Consider the following 19,841-nt stretch of genomic DNA (forward strand, 5'->3'; position numbering starts at 1 on the left):
TGCCCAGGTAATGCAGTCAGGGACCATTATCAAGTATCCTGGCAAACAGGATTTCTGCTGTAGACCACCTCCTTCTGTGATGCATGTATGATGGGGTTTTTTTCTGGGGTGTGTGTGTCTTGGGCTACAGGGTCAGCAATTTCAAGTGTCCATATAAGGGCTTGCACACTATTGTTCAGGGTTCTCCTCCCTCCTGCGTGTGGCGAGTGGGGACCCTGTTGCAACAGTTTATTTCCTTTAATGAAGATCAGGCTTACTAGCTGCTTTGCTTCTCAATATGCTCTGGTTGGCCTCTGTTATTTTCTCCTACCGGTAGGGAACCCACTTAAGGACTCTATACAGGCTCTGGAATACCCCATAAGGGAAAAGGAGCAGGTTTTTTTTCTTCTTCTTATAACACTGGTAATGTCTCTTCATCATCCGGATGGGAAATAAGAGAGGCATGTGTGTGCACATTTGCATCCACCGTGCCACTCACCGTTGCCTCCGACCCCTGCCCACAAATGCCGTGTGCCCTTCCCCTCGAAGGTCGCCCAGAACTGAATTCGCACCTGGCCTGAAAATAGTTCCCCATCCCTGATTAGCGATGCTCTGCAGCAATTTCCCCGGCCCTACCTGAACATCCCAGCTTGGGACCTTCTGCATGCAAAGCAGATGCTCTACCCAACGATTTTTGGACCCTTCCCTGACTGTGGGAGGTGGTTGGGAAAGGGCAGCTGGAGACTGGCATTCATCCTGTTAAAAATCCAATCCCCTCCCGAGAGCGAGTCTGCAGGTTTGACAGTCCTAATCATCCTAAAGATGAACATGCATTAGCGAGATTGAATTGACAGGACACACACTCTCCCTCAGCCTTTTCTTCTTTTTCTGGTCTTTTGGCAGGTGAATGAGCACAATCTCTCTGTGTCTCATCAAAGTAGGGGAAGTCTGGCTCCTTCAGGGAACTGGAGGACAAGAAAGGATGATTGACCTGGGTTCAGGCCAGACAGGAGAGGGGTGAAGAAACCACTTCCTTGCCAGATGGGGAGGGGCCTGAGATGCACAGAATCTGAGTGGTGCTGTGCATGTCACAGGCAGCAGAAACCGGCAGAACGTTCCTCTCAAGACAGATTCCAGGTTGGGTTATGTGTCACACAAGTGCGGGGAAAGGCAAAGGATGTGGTTTCTTGAGGTTTAGGCTTCTGGAATGAGGTAGCTGTGCCTCTGAAGGACCAGGTGTGCAAGAAAAGAGATTCCAATTAAACATTAGGAAGATCCTTCTGATGGTAAGAGCTGTTCGGCAGTGGAATGAAGGTGGTGGACTCTGCTTCTTTGGAGGCTTCTAAACAGAGCTTGGTTGGTCATCTGCCAGGGATTCTTTAGCTGTCCTCCCTGCATTGCAAGGGGTCAGACTAGATATGGCCCTTAGGGCTGCCCTCCAACTGTACACTTAGAGGATTCTAAGTCTTTTAGGTACGCAGTAGCATCCTTGCCAGGGGACTCCTTTGCCTGCTGTTTCACCCTTCAGTGATATCTTTTGGAAGATAGAGGCAGGGAAGTGGCGCTTGCCTCTCGATTTTTACACTCATGATTCTTCCTTAACCAAAGTGCTGAAGGCAGGTAAATATTGGAAAATCAGCACATTGCCTCTCCCTCTTTCTGGCTTGCTGGGTCCCAGATGGAGCTCGCTCAGAGTTCTGCTGATGTCATTCCCGCCCCCCCTTTGCCGCTTGCATCGATTTTTCCTTATGACTTCTCTGGCCCAAGGGCATGCCTCTCCACCCCCCCCCCTCTGTGTGTGTGTTCATAGATGCCAAGACACAAACAGCTGCCTGGGATTCTTGAAGAATCCAGCTCAGAGCAATTAATTCCACCACAATGTGGAGCCCAGAAAGCCTGAAGGGACCATCCAACTTTAACAAGTGACACAGGATGCTCCCCTTCGTAGGGAAAGACCGGTAGATCTGCAACAAATTGCTACAACGCATCTTCACCCTTCCCTTTTTTTTTTTTTACTTAAAGTGGCCAGCTACACATCCGACACACAGGAAAAGTTTTCATAAAATTCGCAGGTGCTAATTCATTTGCCTTGGTGCAGGTTTTTAAAAGAATGGTTATCATTTAAGCAGAACTGCAAGAACTCTCAGCATGCCAGAGAGAGTGCTTGTGTAGAAATGGGCCTTTTATTATTCTTATTAATAATAATAATAATTGAATTTATAGACTGCTTTATACATGGAGGTCTCAGGATGGTTCACACCTAGTGTGCAAAGGTAAAATCTACATACATCACCCCACCCACTTTTGCCGCAGCCCCTGCCTACCACTAGCATGTGGCCCCTGGGAGGTTGGCCAGAAGAGAATGTGGCCCTGGGGGGGATGAAAACTATTAACGCATGACGGGCAGCAATTTTGGACGGCTTGGGCGCATAGTGGTTACGGAGCTTCTCTTTGAGCGTGTCCCACGGTGTTGCCTCAACAGCTAGAGGCGCGACCAAGGCCCGGGCTGTCTCGAAGACCTCGGAGCCACAGAGACAGAGGAAAAGGCCCCGCTTCTATTCTGCAGACACCGCTGTCAGCTCATTTGCTTGGAGATAGCAGGCAAACCGAGTGAGGTAAGCGTCCCACGATTCAGAGGCTGGTGCAAACGGCGGTAGAGGCACGAATGAAGCCATGATTCCGATGCCGACATGGAGGACGATGGATGGAACACAGTGCTCTAGCCAGAACGGTCAGCTCTGAATTGGTTCTGCTCAGTGATTCAGCTCACTGATTCCGCTCAGTGATTCCGCTCAGTGAGCGTCCGAATCTGGCTGTGCTCTTGATGTCCATCCATCCCACCTTTGTCACTAGTATTAAATAGTGGGTAGACGAAACAGCGATTCTTCAAGAAGCTCTTTATTCGGAAGCCAGAACAGAACTGAACTGCATTGCCGAGCTGGCCTGCTTTTATAGAGGCTGGCTCACACAATGTATCAAACATAATTCAAAGTTCCCTCCTAAAGTTCCCTGCTAAAGTTCCCCAGACAACTGTCAAGGACCTGAGGGAAAACTATATACATAACAAAAACAGTTCCCTATTTTTTCAGATATATTTTATTAAATTCCCATAAATTTCACATAAACATTCCAATACATACAGTGGTACCTCGGTTTATGAACACAATTGGTTCCGGAAGTCTGTTCATAAACTGAAGTGTTCATAAACTGAAGCGAACTTTCCCATTGAAAGTAATGGAAAGTGAATTAATCCGTTCCAGATGGGTCCGCGGCGTTCGTAAACCGAAAATTCGTAAACCGAGGTGTTCATAAACTGAGGTCCCACTGTACTAGCTTTTTCTTCTGTTTTGTTGACTTCCCATCCCATCTTCCATAGTGTTTTTTATTTCTCCCCCTTGCCACACTCTGTCTTCTCTCTCTTATACCATAACAACAATACAATAATCTCTAATTCCTTCTGTTGCCCATAGTTCGAATCCTGCTCACGAATTCATCATATTAAAGTATTTCTTTAAATAGTCCAAAAGAGGCTTCCCTTCATCCATAAAGCAGTCATCATTAAGTTCTCTCCATTTTTTGGTGATGTTAGGTGCCTTGAGAGGGCTCTATAGGCCTGAAAGGCAGGACACAAAAGCACCTAAATAAATGTTCCTGGGCAGGCACTCCCCCGGTAAAACCCTCCCCCCAAATAATAGCAAAGGAAGAAACTTGAACAAGGATGTTAGATCTATCTAGCAGTTGGGAGTAAAGAGGATCAAGGCTATTTCTCCCTGCACTGCATCGCTTTCATCCAAAACAGCTTAGCCTGACAGGCAGATTGCTATCAGCAGTGTCTGGCTTTGGCACAGAATACTAATGTCGCAGTTGTATGTCTCCCGAGTGAGTTAAAGATCAGAGCAGGCTGCAGGGAGGACGCCAGCCAAGTTCACCAGATTTCTTCTTGTACCAGAACAGCTTCTGATCACTCCCCGGGAGCGCTGCAGCGGAGAATACCAAGTTAAACGTCTGGGGTGCAAAAGGCTGGCTCCGAGGGGGTGGGGGACAAAATGTTCCATGTGAAGCTGACACACAGCATGGCACAGAATTGACTTGTTAAGAATTAAGCCAGAATTCAGAAGCAGCAGAACACTTAGGCGCCATTTTGGCAAGTAAGCCATGACTGCTTAAAGTGGCACTTCAACTCTATGGTGTGAATGTGGCCTGGGATTAGCAGGAACACGAGGAGGCCAACAGTAGGTGGCGCCAGAGGCAATGACATGGGGCAATACCGAGACCAAGGAGGAGGGAGCTGATAAGCAGTGCTGCCTCCCTCAATCTCCTTGTAAGTAAAAAGGCAACATGGTGGGGACTGTCTGAGACTGGTGGCGTAGGGCCTCATTCGCCCTAACGAAGCAGCTGCTCCTGTACCGAATCGCAGCTTCCCACAAGCATTTCAACAAAAAAGGGGAAAGTCACAAAGTCAATCTGATCTGAGATTCTAGGGAGCCAGTGTGGTGTAGTGGTTAAGAGCAGTGGACTCATAATCTGGTGAACCGGATTCGCTTCCTCACTCCTCCACATGCAGCTGCTGAGTGACCTTGGGCTAGTCACACTTCTCTGAAGTCTCTCAGCCTCACTCACCTCATAGAGTGTTTGTTGTGGAGGAGGAAGGGAAAGGAGAATGTTAGCTGCTTTGAGACTCCTTAGGGGGAGTGAAAGGCAGGATATCAAGTCCAAACTCCTCCTCCTCCTCCTCCTCCTCCTCCTCCTCCTCCTCCTCCTCCTCCTCCTCCTCCTTCTATGTTGAGGAGCAGTGTACCTTGGATGACTGTGGACCTCCCAGAGCATTTTGGAGACTAGAAGCAGGGCTAGATAGACACTTCATCTGAACCGGTAGGGAAATGATGTTTTTAATGTGGGCAAAATGAAAGGAAGCTGAAGACAAAGAGCAAATAACTCTGTTCCTGTCTTATCACAGGAGGTCAAGAAAGAAGCAGACCATCAACAAGCCAGCCCATCGGAGGATGCTGCAAACAGGTGTCTAGTATGCCAGATTCAAGGGCCATGGATAGATGGCTTGTGGTGATGTGCGTGTGTTTGAGAGAAAGGGAGAGAAAGAGAATGTGTGTGCATGTGTTAATTCATTAGGGGCCATATACCTCAGGGGTAGAGCTTTTGCTTTGCATGCAGAAGGTCCCAGGTTCAAGTCCTGACATCTCCAGGTAGAACAGAGAGACACCTGTGTCTGAAATCCTGGAGAACTGCTGGCAGTCAGTATAAAGACAATACTGAGGTAGATGGACTAAATTGTCTGGCCAAGGCAATTTCTTATGTTCCTAATTAGTCAGACCACGAGATAGATGTGGATGTGGGGCTTGCTAAAGACATATAGATTCGGCATATAGGCCCAGAGTCACAGATCTGCATATGCTAAAATATATGCATACGGTAGAGGCAAGTTTAGGATTTAAATGAGAGGACTGGCCACTCCATTTTCCTAAGATAAATAACCTCAGATAAATACTTCATTTGTATCTCATCCCAAATCAGGCTCTCATCAGTTCATTTACCCTAAATTAATTTCCCCAACAGATCTTGCTCCAAATCAATTTAATTCCCATTCAATTAACCCCATCCATTACCCCCCACAACTCAAATTATCTCTAGATAATTTGAATTTATTTACTTCTTCAGCTCAGGAGCTGCCCAAGCCATTTTGCTGCCTGAGGCAAAGGACAAGGGCATTCCCCATTCTGTGCACAAAATCTGACTAGACTGGTAGTTGAGTCTTACTTCAGTGCTGGTGAACAGAGTCCTCTACCACATCCTAAGGCAGCCAGGCAGCAGACCGCATGGTACACATTTCTAGCAGATTTCTACCCCTCAGAATTTGCCGCCTGAGGCAGCTGCCTGATGAAAGGACCGGCCCTGCCTCAGATTTACATGCTACCTAGTAACGTAGATCACTGTTCAATTCCATCTGATCTGAGTTCAGTACCCACCCCACAAAGCCTCAATAAAGCCTGGGAGTCCGTACCCCACAGGTCCACCCTTAGCACGGCCCCCAGGGGAGAGGTGGGGGTGGGGGAACATCTTTGACTGAGTCAGGCAGAGCAGCACAGGAAACCATCTCAGTTTGGTAACAGTTTTCCATTTGTTTGGTTTTTTGCAAAGCAGTTTGCATGACAAAAAGATCTGCTTCCATTTATGCCACTGCTGAAGTGTGGGGAGAGGAATAGAGGCAGCCAACTGAGGGTCTAGCCCAAGTGTTTTGCATTGGAAAGGAGATGCGCTATGTGAGTGTGGTGGGTCAGTCTGCACAGAGGGAGAAATCAGTCAGGATTTCATTTGCTCCAACTTTATGTTTAGCCTGGGTAAGAGATTAAGACAGGTAGGATGCCTGTCTTTGAATATTTGGGGGACTGCCACATAGAGGAAGGAGCAGCTTGGCCTTCTGTTGGCTCTGGAAGGCAGGTCCCAAATGAACAGTTTCAAATTCCAAGCAATGGGATTCTGACTAAGCATTAGGAAGCGCTTTCTCTGGGGGCACCACTTGACTTGCTAAAAGGCAGGTTCTAAGTTAGGAAGAGTCACTTTTCCTTTCAGAGAAGGGTTGTAACTCAGTGGCAGAGCACCAGCTTTGCATGCCAAAGGTCACAGGTTCAATCCCTGGCATAGACCTGGAAATGACTCATGTTTAGTCGCTGTTGGCAGACCATTTAGAATTAGATGATCTGACTTGGTACAAGGCAAGTTCCTATGTACCCATATCATGAACCTCTTTAGGAAAATTGGGGTGTTACAAGAGATGTGTGCCTTTATTTTCCCGGTCATTTCTGCATTTCCAGAATGCATGTCTGGGGAATGCCGTGTCAGTCCTTGAAATGAATGGGAAGAAGTCTGTGGCAAATAGGAGCAAGTGGTTCCAGCAGCTTTTGAGAATGGTAGGGTGGGAGGCAGGGAGGCGAACAGTAGGTGGCGCCAGAGCCAGTGACAGGTGCAGCCAACTGAATTCTTGTTTTGCCCCCATTCTCCTCCTCCCTGCTGATTTCTGCAAGGGCAACACTGAGACTAAGGAGGAAGAAGCTGACAGCCAGGACAACCCTCTGGACTGGTTGTAAGTAGGTAGACTTGGGGAAATCCAGACGACAGGATTTGTCCTAAATGGACCAGCTTGTGGGGAGTACGGCTCTTCAGAAAGAGCAAATAATTTATGGGACTCATTGTCACTGGCAACCGGTACAACTGATAGTCAAAGCCCTTTAAAAGATGTTGTATTTAATTCTCGCCTAAAGCAAAAACAACCAGGAGATGCTGAGAGATGTCTAAAGCACTTGATACCTGAATTCTGATCCCACACCCAGAATTTATGTTTTCACATTCCACAGATAGAATTGCTGTGAAATTCCTTGTTATTGTCTTTTAAATTTCATCCCTGAAAAGGAGGGCACAGCCATGACCCAGTATCAAATAGCACGGAACAAACAATCCTTATTTTTGGCACATTATGCATCGCAGCTCAGAAGGCAGAGTGTGCTTGACAAAATAAAACACCACACATGCATGCAACATAATTCATTGTGTCATCATTGGAGACACAGAAATCCAGAGGTTTTCTTTAATACCCAGTGACAAAGACTGACAGAGTGTCTTCTAGAGGAACTTATAATTTCTCTAAAAGCTGGTATTTGCAAATTGACTTATTTATAGTGCCTGCCTTCTCAGAGTCTTTGCGTTCCACATTTTGCCGCGAGGTTTTTATCTGTTCTCTCGCACGAACAATGCAGGGATTTGGACAAATAAATTCTTTGGCATCTTTTAAAGAAATAAATGTGGTATGTTTTGGATGGAATTGGCTGGAGGGGCCCTGGGTGAGGGGCCAGCTTTTCTCTGTGATAGAAGGCTTTCTGAATTTGTTTTTCTAAAGGTGAGTGAGTGGTGGTGGTAGGGACATTATAGAGGCTGGGGCATCTGACTTACTGGCATCCTGTGGCCCTCCAGGTGTGGCTAGACTCATCACATTCCTTGCCCAGCTCAACCAGTAACCAGGTAGGAGCCACCAGCCTATGCTGACTGGTGAGGCCTCTCTTACATCTTGCCCCCCCCCCCCAGAAATTTACCACCAGAGATCATAGAATCACAGAATTTTAGAGCTGGAAAGGATCATCCAGTCCAACCCCCTGCAATCCAGGAATATGGAGGTGTCCCATACAGGGATTGAACCTGCAACCTTGGTGTTATCAGCAACATGCTCTAACCAGCTGAGCTATCCAGGCTCAAGTGCAAGATTCTGAAGCTGTGACCTTTCACATGTGCTATATTGGAAGTACTGGGATTCAGAGGACAGGATCACACTTCAAAATGACCTTAACAGATTAGAGAGAACTGGGCCAAAGCAAACAGGATGAATTTTAACAGGGAGAAATGTAAAGTACTACACTTGGTCAAAAAAAAAAATGAAAGGCACAAATACAGGATGGGTGACACCCGGCTTGAGAGCAGTACATGTGAAAAGGATCTACGGTAGGAGTTTTGGTAGACCACAAACTTGACATGAGTCAACAGTGTGATGCAGCAGCTAAAAAAGCCAATGCAAATCTGGGCTGCATCAATAGGAGTATAGCATCTAGATTAAGGGAAGTAATAGTGCCACTGTATTCGGCTCTGGTCAGACCTCACCTGGAATACTGTGTCCAGTTCTGGGCACCACAGTTCAAGAAGGATACTGACAAGCTGGAATGTGTCCAGAAGAGGGCAACCAAAATGGTCAAAGGCCTGGAAACGATGCCTTATGAGGAACGGCTTAGGGAGCTGGGCATGTTTAGCCTGGAGAAGAGAAGGTTAAGGGGTGATATGATAGCCATGTTCAAATATATTAAAGGATGTCATACAGAGGAGGGAGAAAGGTTGTTTTCTGCTGCTCCAGAGAAGCAGACATGGAGCAATGGATTCAAGCTACAAGAAAGAAGATTCCACCTAAACATTAGGAAGAACTTCCTGACAGTAAGAGCTGTTCGACAGTGGAATTTGCTCCCAAGGAGTGTGGTGGAGTCTCCTTCTTTGGAGGTCTTTAAGCAGAGGCTTGACAGCCATCTGTCAGGAATGCTTTGATGGTGTTTCCTGCTTGGCAGGGGGTTGGACTGGGTGGCCCTTGTGGTCTCTTCCAACTCTATGATTCTATGAACTCAGCTTGCACTGAAGACTGACGAGTCTGCCAGGGGAGAAAGAAGATAGAGAGAAGAACCTCCAAACTTCCTTGCCTGTCCTTTATTACTTATTGCATTCATACGCCACCTTTCTTAGTCTAAGGAGCTCGAGGTGGCATACAGAGTTCTCCGCCCACTCCCATTTTATCCTCACAACAGCCCTGTTAGGGAGGTCAGGCTGAGAGGCCCAAGGTCACCCAGTGAGCTGTTATGCCCAAGTGGGGATTTGAACCTGGGCGTCCCAGGTCCTAGTCCGACACTCTAACCGCTACACCACAGAGACATCTTTAACCTGTGCTGATCTGATCTTTTCTCAGGTGCTGGACTGATGTTGTCAGGGCAGCTTTCCTTATTCCCTTCTTCCTTCTCTCCTTCGGAAAGGGGAGATCTTTGTAGGCTGAGAACAAAGAGCTCTTTGTGAGATAGAACTAGGGTTTTTCCTATCAAGTATAAATTTACTTTAGTAAACTTAACTTTCTTGTTTTTCCTAAACTCAGGGTTTCAGGGTGAAACAAGGGCAGAGTGGGCTCCTTCAGCAGAGATTCAGTACTCCATTCACCGTCCAAGCTGACTGTTAGCCCAACACACATATTCTAATGTGTTCTATGCTCCCCCTACTCCTCAGGAAAATGTCTAGCCACAGAAACAGGGAGACAAGCAGAACTGAGTCTGAACTGGGTGCAAGAGTTGGCTGTGAAGATTGGGTAAGATTACTATTTTTTTAAAACCCAACCAAACAGGTTTTATTTATCTGGTTTTTATTTATTTATTTGCCAAACCAGACGGCCCTATTGACTCATTTACATAAAAGGATACCATCACCAGTACCAAGCCAAGTCCACACAGAATGATTCCTTTTTTATATACTGAGGAAGAGTTCTGTGGAACTCTCAAGCTTGCGCTGTTAGTCCTTTGGTGAGCCTTAAATTCACAGGCAGTGTCAGAGAATTCCTGCTTTCTGCAATCTTTGCAAAGGCTTCTGATGTGTTTCCACGCTGCCTCTGCAGCCCAGAATCCCAATGTTCCTCATTCTGAGGGGTGACCTCAACTTCTTTTGACATTCAGAACGACAAGGAGGACTTCAAATGCAACCTCCCGATGCTTAGCCAGGTTACACTTTATGTCCATCACTTGCTACATTAACACTTGTTACCGGGCCTGGAGGAAATTTAGCTCAGATACCAGCATCTCTTGGGGGAGACAAAAAGAAAAAGAAAAAAAAGCGGGCGGGGGGGGGGAGGCTATTTCAGTTTCTGCCTCTGTCTCTTCTAAAGCTCTTTGGAAATGTTCATTAATTCATTTTCACAGCATCCCTGAGAAGAAAGATGCTTTATCACCCTTTTTATAGCAAGGGAAATGGCATGATTTGATTTGTTACTTAGCTCTATTTAAAGAGACGGAGAAACTGTTCTCTGATCACAGTTTTCTGCAGGAACGACCATCGCTTGGTGCTAGAGCACATGCAGAAGGTCCCAGATTAAATCCCAGGCATCTGGGTTGAGACCCCTGCCTGAGACCCCAGAGAGCTCCTGCCAGTCCGTGGAGCGGGGGGAAAAAGGGCAATTTTGCAGAATCCCCTCCAGATATCCTCCATCACCTTTGTTGCTGTTGCATCATCCATGGTTTCCCACCCACCCCTGAACGATGCCCAAGAACTGTACATCACACCTGCACTGCCTCCTCCTCGGGTGATTTCCCCTTGCTGGGATGTTCCCTTGAGCCCAGATTATGGATGATTCTTGCTTGCCTGGAAAGAAGATGGAGAGAGGCATCCATAAAAACTTAGCCTGCAGTGCAAAAGCTAAACATCGGCTTTTCTGTCCACTTTTGCTTCTCCCCTTGCCCACCACTGGCATGTGGCCCCTGGAAGACAGAGTTGTGGCCCTTGGGCAATGAAATCTCCCCATCCCTGGCCTGGAGCTTTGTGGGGGATGCAAAATGGGGGCTTGTGCTGTCAAACACAGTCACTGCAACTGTTGTTGCGACTTTGCAGGGACTGCAGAAAATACCCCAACCTAAATTGGCACTCCATGGTGGGTGGGGGTGGAAGAAAGAAGGTGAGCCCCACACATGAGAGACTGCTGAAGAATTTCTCATCACCCTGGACAAATCCCAACTGGCTCCTAGGCAACAAACAGGGTGGGGAACTTCGAGAGGTGATTTGCACACAGCTCTGAGGGTGACCACTGACCCTCTTGTCTTTCCGTGTTTCACAATCTTCAGTGGCTTTCCAGAATGTATTCCAGCAGTGTGTCGAAAGCATTGGTCCATCTAGATCAGAAGTGTCTACAATGACTGGCTGTGGCTCTCTAGGGGGATGTTCCCAGCCCAACTTGGAGTTCATAATAGGATCGTAGAATTGTAGAGTTGGAAGGGACCCCAAAGGGTCATATTGTCCAAGCCCCTGCAATGCAGGAATCTAAACTAAAGAATCCATGACAGATGGCCACCCAACCTCTGTTCAAAAACCTCCGATGAAGGAGAGTCCAGCACCTTGCAAGGTAGTCCGTTCCACTGTTGAACGGCTCTTACTGCCAGAAGTTCTTCTGAAAGTTTAGTCGGAATCTCCTTTCTCGTCATTTGAATCCATTAGATCAGGTCCCACCCTCTGGAGCAGCAGCATAAACAAGTTTGCTCCATCTTCCATGTGGCAGGCCTTCAGATATTTGAAGATGATCTTATCATCTCTCAGTCTCATCTTCTCTAGGCTAAACATGCCCAACTCTCTCAACCATTCCACATAAAGCTCCTCTGTACATGCTCCAGCTTGTCAGTATCCTTCTTAAACTGTAGTGTCCAGAACTGGACAAATTATTCCTGGTGGCACCTGACCAAGGCAGCATAGAGCAGAATTATGACTTCCCTTCATCTGGACTTTAGGCCTGTTGATGCAGCCTATAATTGCACTAGTTTCCTTTGCTGCTGCATCACACTGGTGGCTCATGTTAAGCTTGTGGGCTACTAAGACCTCTAGATTCTTTTCAATTGTACTGCTGTCAAGCGAGGTGTCTTCATGGAAAGTCAGGGCTCCACCACTGAACCTCTCCTGTAGAAGGGCAAGCAGATTTTCCTAATACAGGGACCCAGGAATCTGTCTTATATAAAGTCCATTATTTGTCCAGTTCACCGCTTGCATATATGATATCTGAAAGAGGAGAGAGAAATATGTGCTTATTGCCAAATGGCGGAGTTTTGTGTTGTTTTTAAGAACACCAGCCTAGTAGTTCAGAGGAATAACATTTCAGCACCTATGAGAACCAGGAACCTAATGTTCAAAAGATGGAATCAAGATAGCCGCCCCCCCCCTTTGCAGTTAGATAGCTACAAACTTGAACATGATTTAAAATAGCATTACGCATGGTGAAAATACATCAGCTCAGAACAAGCTAATTTAGTCCTGGATGAGTGAAGAGCTTTGCATCTGATTAATAGCAATGCAAATTTTGACATAATTGCTTTGAAACAGCACATCCAATGGATGAATCCATTATTATTTTAATGTATACAGTGATTGCTTCCCCCAGAGCCCTATTCTCCATAGATCCTGGGCAGTTTGGGATAATATGCAGGCAGAAGTCCAACAGGTGATGTCCCCTCCCCACTGTTGAGTCTCCCCCTCCCCCATCTGTATGATTGTCAGCATCGTATGATAAGCAAATTCATTTGCTGCACCAGTTTATGCATGCCTACTCAGAAGCAAGGTCTGTTGAATACAATGGGAATTCCTGTACACAAGAGCAGCCTAGGTTGTCAGAAGTACTGTGAGTCTGACTTCTTGAAGTGGAGGTGCAGAATCTCTGGTGGTCTCTGCACGAGTCAGTGTTCCAATCTCAGCATCCTTTGAATCAGCCTTTGCAGGGATGGGGAGGCTGTCCGTTGCATCCCTGAATGAGTCAAAGCTCAGGATTCGACTCCTTCCAGTTATTACCAGAACAGTGGCTCCCAGAAACAATGGAGGTGAACCCCCTTGAGGCTATGCCAGGTCTTGGTGGGGGTTGCTGCGGGCCACCTTTGCCTTTCCAAATCTGCTCAAATCGGCAAGGGGGTGTGGTGAAACATGTGAAACAAAAAATACCTAGATTGACACAACCCCCCCCCCCCGAAAAAAAGACCAGAGTCAATTGGGCGGGGGAGGGGATGAGGAACCAAGGGAGCAGCAGGTGCTGAAGGATGATGGGAGCTGGAATTCAGCAACACCTGGAGACCCAGAGATATTCCCCACCTCTGGTGCCTTCCAGATGTAGGGGGACTGGGGCTCCTATCAGCAACATCGTCTCCCATCGTCCCTGACCACTGGGCGTGCTGGCTGCTGGGGCTAATGACAACTGAAAGTCCAACCACATCGGAGGGCAACAGGCCTGACACTCGTGGCGCGGATGCCATACCAAGGCAGAAGATGGGATCGATGAACCATTCCCCACACAACACAAAGCATCCTTGGGTCCCCAGCGCGTTCTGACTTTTACCTTTTTCTTCCGATCCTGCCATGCAGGGGGTTGGACTAGATGACCCCTTTTGACCCCCTACAATTCTAAGAGATCTGAGCCGCGCGCCCGCGGGAAGGGGCGGAGCTATTGAGGCCAACAGCCCCTGAGTGTGAATTTGACAGGCCGGGTGGTGAGTGGGTGTTTATCTTCCTCTCAGTTACCTCCCCGCCCCCGGAGGAGGACCGACGCCGCGCGCATCTGCTCTTAGACGCACTCCTTTCACACGTGCGCGCGCCTACACGTGTCGGGAGACGGGAAGGCGGGCGGCCCGGGAGAGCGCTCGGATCGCGCGCGTATAGCTTTGCGCGCGACCGGAGAGGGAGGCGGAGCAGCGCGCAGGGACTCCGCCGCCGCCGCCGCCGCCTCTGCTTCCCCTCCTTCGATCGCGGCTTCTCGCAGGCAGAAAGGCTGATCCGAACCGGGAGCTGGCTCCGAGGCAAGACGGGGACGGGGAATTGGGGCCAGGGCTCTCTTCGCGGGGTGGGGGAACCCCAGCCAGGCGCCCGGTGGATGAGTCCTGGAGGGATCTCCGGGCTAGGAAAGGGAGACCAGCAGGCAGGGAGGCAGACTCTGGGCAGAAAAGGAATATTTCATCTCCGCCCCCCCCCCCCGCCCCGCTTCAATAACACACACCAGCTGCCTCTTTAAATAGGGCAGAAATCGGGGCTCCCGAAAAGAGAGAGAGAACTGCCCCCGCCCCCCTACAGTGGGTAGGAGGAGTAGGTCAAGACAGAGTGGGGGTGGACGCGTCTTTGGCATTCACACATGCCGAGGTGCACCGGGATGATAGGATCCGGCAAAGGTTTTGCTCCCAGAGGGGAGAATTGAACTCTTGCCCCCAAGGATGAAAACAAGGATCCCCCCTTTTTCTAGCTAGGAGCAGGGCACCAGGGAGCCTAGCCGAGCTCAGGCATAGTATTGCTATACCAATACAGTATATGGTATTTACAGCTCACCATTCCCTCCAAGGAGCTCAATGCGCCACCTATATGGCTCTCCTTCCTCCTCAGTAAATCCCCACAACAACCCTGCAAGGTAGATTAGGCTTGGCTCCCAAGGTCACCCAGCGAGCTCCATGGCCGAGCAGGGATTTGAACCCTGGTCTCGCGGGTCCTAGCCGAACGTTCCAACCCCTGTGCCGCGCTGGCTTTTGCATTAGCCAGCATCCGCCTAGGCTGATTCTTCCTGGGATGTGTACCCACCCTCCCCCGCAGCCGCAAGAGAAGCCTTGCCCCTAGGTAAGGGTTAGCGTGCCTGGATTGGGACCTCTCTGCTGCCCACTATGGCTGCCATGCTGCCCTGGCGCCGGAGCAAGTTTGTCCTGGTGGAGGAGAATGAGGGCAAAGCGAAGAGCAAGAGTTTGGGTCCCGGCTTGAGCTACAGCTCTTTGCTCTCCAACTTTGTCCGCTCCTGCCCGGACCTGTGGCCCGAGTGCCCCCTGGAGCGGCTGGGCAGCGTCTTTCGCAGCAAGCGCCAGAAAGTAGAGCTGAACAAGGAAGACCCCACCTACACCGCCTGGTACCTGGGCAACGCCGTCACCCTGCAGGCAAAAGGCGAGGGCTGCACCGAAGAGGCGGTGGAGAAGATCTGGGCCAAGAGCGAGTTCGGGAGCCGCAGCACCAAGATGAAGTTGACCCTCGGCCCCCACGGCATCCGCATGAGCCCCTGCGAGAAAGGTCTCCGGCGGCCCAGCCATGCCTACCTGCTGCACCGCATTACCTACTGCGTGGCCGACGGGCGGCACCCCAAGGTCTTCGCCTGGGTCTACCGGCACCAGGTCAAGAACAAAGCAGTGGTCTTGCGGTGCCACGCCGTCCTGCTCTCCAAGGCCGAGAAGGCCCACGCCATGGCACTTTTGCTCTACCAGACGTCCCACTCAGCCTTCAACGAGTTCAAGCGGCTCAAGAGGCAAAACGACTCGCGCCACATCCAGCAGCAGCTCCTGGGCGAAGCCATCATCCCCCTAGTGCCCCTTCGCAAACTTCTCAACTGCAAATGCCCCTACAGGCCTCCGGCAGACAGGGGGCGCAGCGCCCCCAGGCTGAGCGCCATCCAGGAGGAGGAGGAGGAAGAGGAGGAAGCGGACAGGGAGGAAGGGGCCTTGGGTGCCCCTTGCGGCTGCGCAGCCAGCTCTGCAAACGGCAGGACCGGCACCGACCGAAGTAGCTGCGCCAGCACTGGCGCTGCCACCGGCACTATAGGCGTCCGACTGTCCATTCGCACCACCTTGGCCGTCGGTACGCCTGATGGCACGGTCCTCGGCCACAACTCTGACACCACTCGGGGTCGCAAGACGGTCAAAAGCAGGGAGAGACCCGAGGTGCTGACTTTAGCCCACGAGCTGAGGATCTGCACTTTGAGGGGGCCCCTCCACCGGGAGGACTTGCCGTCCTGGGAGCCCCCCAAAGAGTCGTCTTGCTTGCCGTGTTAAGGATCCTGCAGGCATGGGTTTTATTTCGCAGACTCCTCCTCGGTGATGGATTTGAGGGAGTGGGCGTCAGGAACATGTTGTTTCCTCTGCTGCTATGTTCCCTCGTTGGGCTGCACTCGGTACATTCAAGGTTGCACATGGCAGAATGGTTAGTCCTTGCCAGGGGATGAACATTGTTGATGTGCCGATTCTAACTAACTGATGTCTTATGGCCCGGTTTTCATTTTGACCAAACCGACCCATCTGTTCCAGCCATTTTTATTCTTCTGCGGACCCTCTGAGACTTCTCGCTCCCTGCTCAACCTGTGCCAACCTGTTGAACGACTGCCGGACACCCAGCTACCCTCCTTTGGGATCAGGGTGGTTTGATGGTTCTTACGCATAGAAGTGAGGTTGTGCAGGCTACAGCAGCTTTTAATACTTGTTCGAAGTGGCAAAGGGGGAAAATGTCTCAAGCTGGGCAGGGGGAGCAAAATCTGTCCGTGTATGTACGCCTCAGCATAGAGATTTATATGTAAAGAGTGCTCACCCTTTGGATTTGTACATGTTTTTGCATGCTTCCTTCCTCCCCACCCCTGGTGAGGGGTATGTGTGACATCCTACTGGGCATGTGATTTTGGGAACCTGTATTGGGTTAGGAGGCCAAATGAGGAACACTTTTGGAAGCAATCACTCCCCCTCTAACCAACTAATATTGGAGCTGTAGGAGTGGAAGGGAGGTTTAAACTTGGGTCTCCAATTCCATTGCATTTCTTTTTCACTAGCCTTCTGGGGTCAGGGTACTACTCTGCCGCCAAAATATCCAATTTTGTGTGTCCAGAAAACCCAGCTTCTCTCCTTTGAGTAAGGGCCCTACCCAATTAGGTTCCCCACATTTTTGAAGAGGTAAATTGAGCAGTGTGTGTGTGTGTGTGTGTGTGTGTGTGTGTGTGTGTGTGTGAGAGAGAGAGAGAGAGAGAGAGAGAGAGAGAGAATATCTGGCTAGCCTTTACTCAAAGCAGAGAATCTGCTGAATTCCTGAAACTCTCTTTAAACTGGGTTTCTAGTCCCCATTGTTTTTAATTCACACAGTGGAAAGGTAAACATAGGCAACTGATGACCCATCATGGGCACTTGCCCCACTCCCTTGCAGCAGCTTCTCACCTGATCCCAGTGGATTTCCTGAACCTTTTTGCTGCCTATGTTGATTCTTTAGTTTGCTGCATGTCAGAGACTACCCAGAAAAAGAAGAATCTGGATTCCGCAGTTTTTATCGATGTGTGCACATGTCTGTCAATGATACAAAGGAGAGGAAAGACATGAAGGAATTGAAAACACTGTTTTTAGAACTCCGTAGCAACAATAAAAGCACAAGAGAACCAGGTGATTCCTAATACATTGGGACTTGCTCACAATCCAGGCGATTTGGAAAACTGAAATGTGGATGAGGAAAATTTGGTAGGGCATCTGAAAGTGAGCTGTCAGGGGGTTGTAAGCCAACTAAGTCCTACTCAGAGGAGACACACTGAAATTAACCAACCTACATTAATTATGTCCATCAAGATCAATGGGGCTACTCTGAGTAGGACTACCATTGGCTACAAACTGGTAGGCTTCACACCATTCATTGAAGCACTATGATACCACAGCTATGGCTTCCTCCAAATAATTATGGGAACTGTAGTTTGCTAAGGGTGCCGAGAGTATTTAGGAGACCCCTATTCCCTTCCCAGAGCTATAATTCCCATAATTCCTGAAGATTGTTAAACCACTCTGGAAATAGTAGCTCTGTGGAGGAGAATGGGATCTCCTCACAACACTCAGCACCCTTAAACTACAGTTCCCAGGATTCTTTGGGGGCAAGCCTTAAAGTGGCATGATGCTCTAAATGTATATGCAGATGAAGCCCTAGTAAAGACTTTGTTTCAGTGGATCTTCTGTGAGCATGAGTTAATTGGATTTTTAAACTGAGAGTTTAAAAATCAGCAAAGGTTTGGTTCTGTTCTGGGGAGAAATCTGCCTTTGGGACTCGGAAATGGAAGATATGATTTCTGCCTACATTTTGCTGCTGGGGAGGGGCTGGTGCTCAGTTGCAGAGGAAAAGCTCTGCACATGGAAGGTCTCGGATATTGCCAAGGTTGTAGGTTCGATCCCTGTATGGGACAGCTGCATTGCAGGGGGTTGGACTAACTGATCCTCAGGGTCCTTTTCCAACTCTACAATTCTATGATAGACGTGTATAAAGTTATGCGTGGTATAGAGAAAGCGGACAGAGAAAAGGTTCCATCCCTTCCTCATCACACCCAAATTGGGTGGCCATCCAATGAGGCAGAAGGATTCAGGAGAGATAGAAGTACTTCTTTATGCAGCAAGTGGTTAAACTATGGAACTGCCCTCCACAGGAGGCAGGGATGGCCGCCAGTTTGGATGGCTTTCAAAGAGCAAATTTCAAAGGGCAAATCTTTGGAAGATAAAGCTACTTACCAGCCCTGATGGCAATGCTCTCTGCCTATGGTCAGAGGCAATACTGTAATGCTTTTGAATTACCAGGCGCTGGAAGCCACAGGAAGCGAGAAGGCTCAGGTCCTGCTAGCAGGTATCCCACAGGCATCAACTTGGTCTCTAGGATATGGGACTAGATGGGCCCCTGGCTTGATCCAGCAGCCTTTTCTTACATTCTGCTCATAGGCCTGATCACTGTGAGAAGAGAATGCTGGACTAGATAGGCCTTCTCCAGCTAAATTACTGTGCGTACGTTCTTAAAGACTCATGCCTGAAACATTGGAGACCTCCTCCCAATTGGTGTACAGCCACTCTGAGCTCTACATGGCTAATGCCCTGCTTGGGACGTTCCCTGGCATCCAGAAGGTCCCCACTTCAGCCCTCAGCATAAATATCAGGTTAGCTCGAGGGAAGATTCCTGCTTGACACCCTGTAGAGTCAGGTGACTGCTGCCAGCCTTTCCCAATCTGGCACCTTCCAGATGTTGCTGAACCCCAACTCCATCATTCCTGAAGGCTGATCATGCTGGCTGGAGCTGATGGAAGGTGAAGTTCAACAACACCTGGAGTGTACAAGGGTCCTCAGCCCTGATGTGGCCAATATCGAGCTTAATGGGTTGAGGGAATATTCTGGTATGGCAGCTTCTTAGATTTATATTTACTGGTGAATTTGGATTGCCTTTTAAAGAAATAAAATAAAAATTCCTTCTCCCTTGTTTGCCTGGGATGGGTTTTTCGTCTTCTTTGTGTGGGGCCAGAATGCAGAACCTGGGGGTGACATCTTCCATTTTTACATGGCGAGATCTCTGGAGAGCAGAGAGCGCTAGCGAGTCATTATTGAATAAACTGGAAGTGCAAGATTCTCCCTCTCTCTCTCTCTCTCTCTCTCTCTCTCTCTCTCTCTCTCTCTCTCTCTCTCTCTCTCGTGTGTGTATGTGTGTGTGCGTGTGTGTGTGCGCGCGCAAGCGTAAATCTGTGATGGAGGCAAAGCATGATAATAACTGCTTTGCAATTTTTGTGTGCAGAAAAGTATGTCACCCCCCCCTCTTTTCTATATGCATTGTATTCAGCTGGGGAGTGGGAGGTGATGAGGTCAGAAAGGAATATTACACCTAGAGGCAAACGACTGTCTATTTTTAGCTACTTCCTGTAGCAATTGCTTTTCCAGAAAGATCCACCAAAAGGGGGGTGGGGTGGAAATGGGCCGGGGGGGGGGAAACAACATGAACTTTGAGTGGTCATGGCAAATTACATCTTTTTTTAAAATCGGGCCACATGG

General features: G+C 48.9%; 1 protein-coding gene across 1 annotated transcript; it reads left to right on the plus strand.

The window, feature by feature from the left end:
• The first annotated feature begins 13,974 nt into the window (after window positions 1–13,974).
• Window positions 13,975–19,276, plus strand: FAM43B (family with sequence similarity 43 member B). Its single transcript, XM_060276137.2, has one exon. It carries the CDS (start codon window positions 14,934–14,936, stop codon window positions 16,080–16,082), a length of 1,149 nt encoding a protein of 382 aa, XP_060132120.2. The 5' UTR covers window positions 13,975–14,933; the 3' UTR covers window positions 16,083–19,276.
• Window positions 19,277–19,841: the final 565 nt, after the last annotated feature.

This window comes from Zootoca vivipara, chromosome 6 (assembly GCF_965207765.1).
Source record: "Zootoca vivipara chromosome 6, rZooViv2.hap1.1, whole genome shotgun sequence".
NCBI lineage: Eukaryota > Metazoa > Chordata > Lepidosauria > Squamata > Lacertidae > Zootoca > Zootoca vivipara.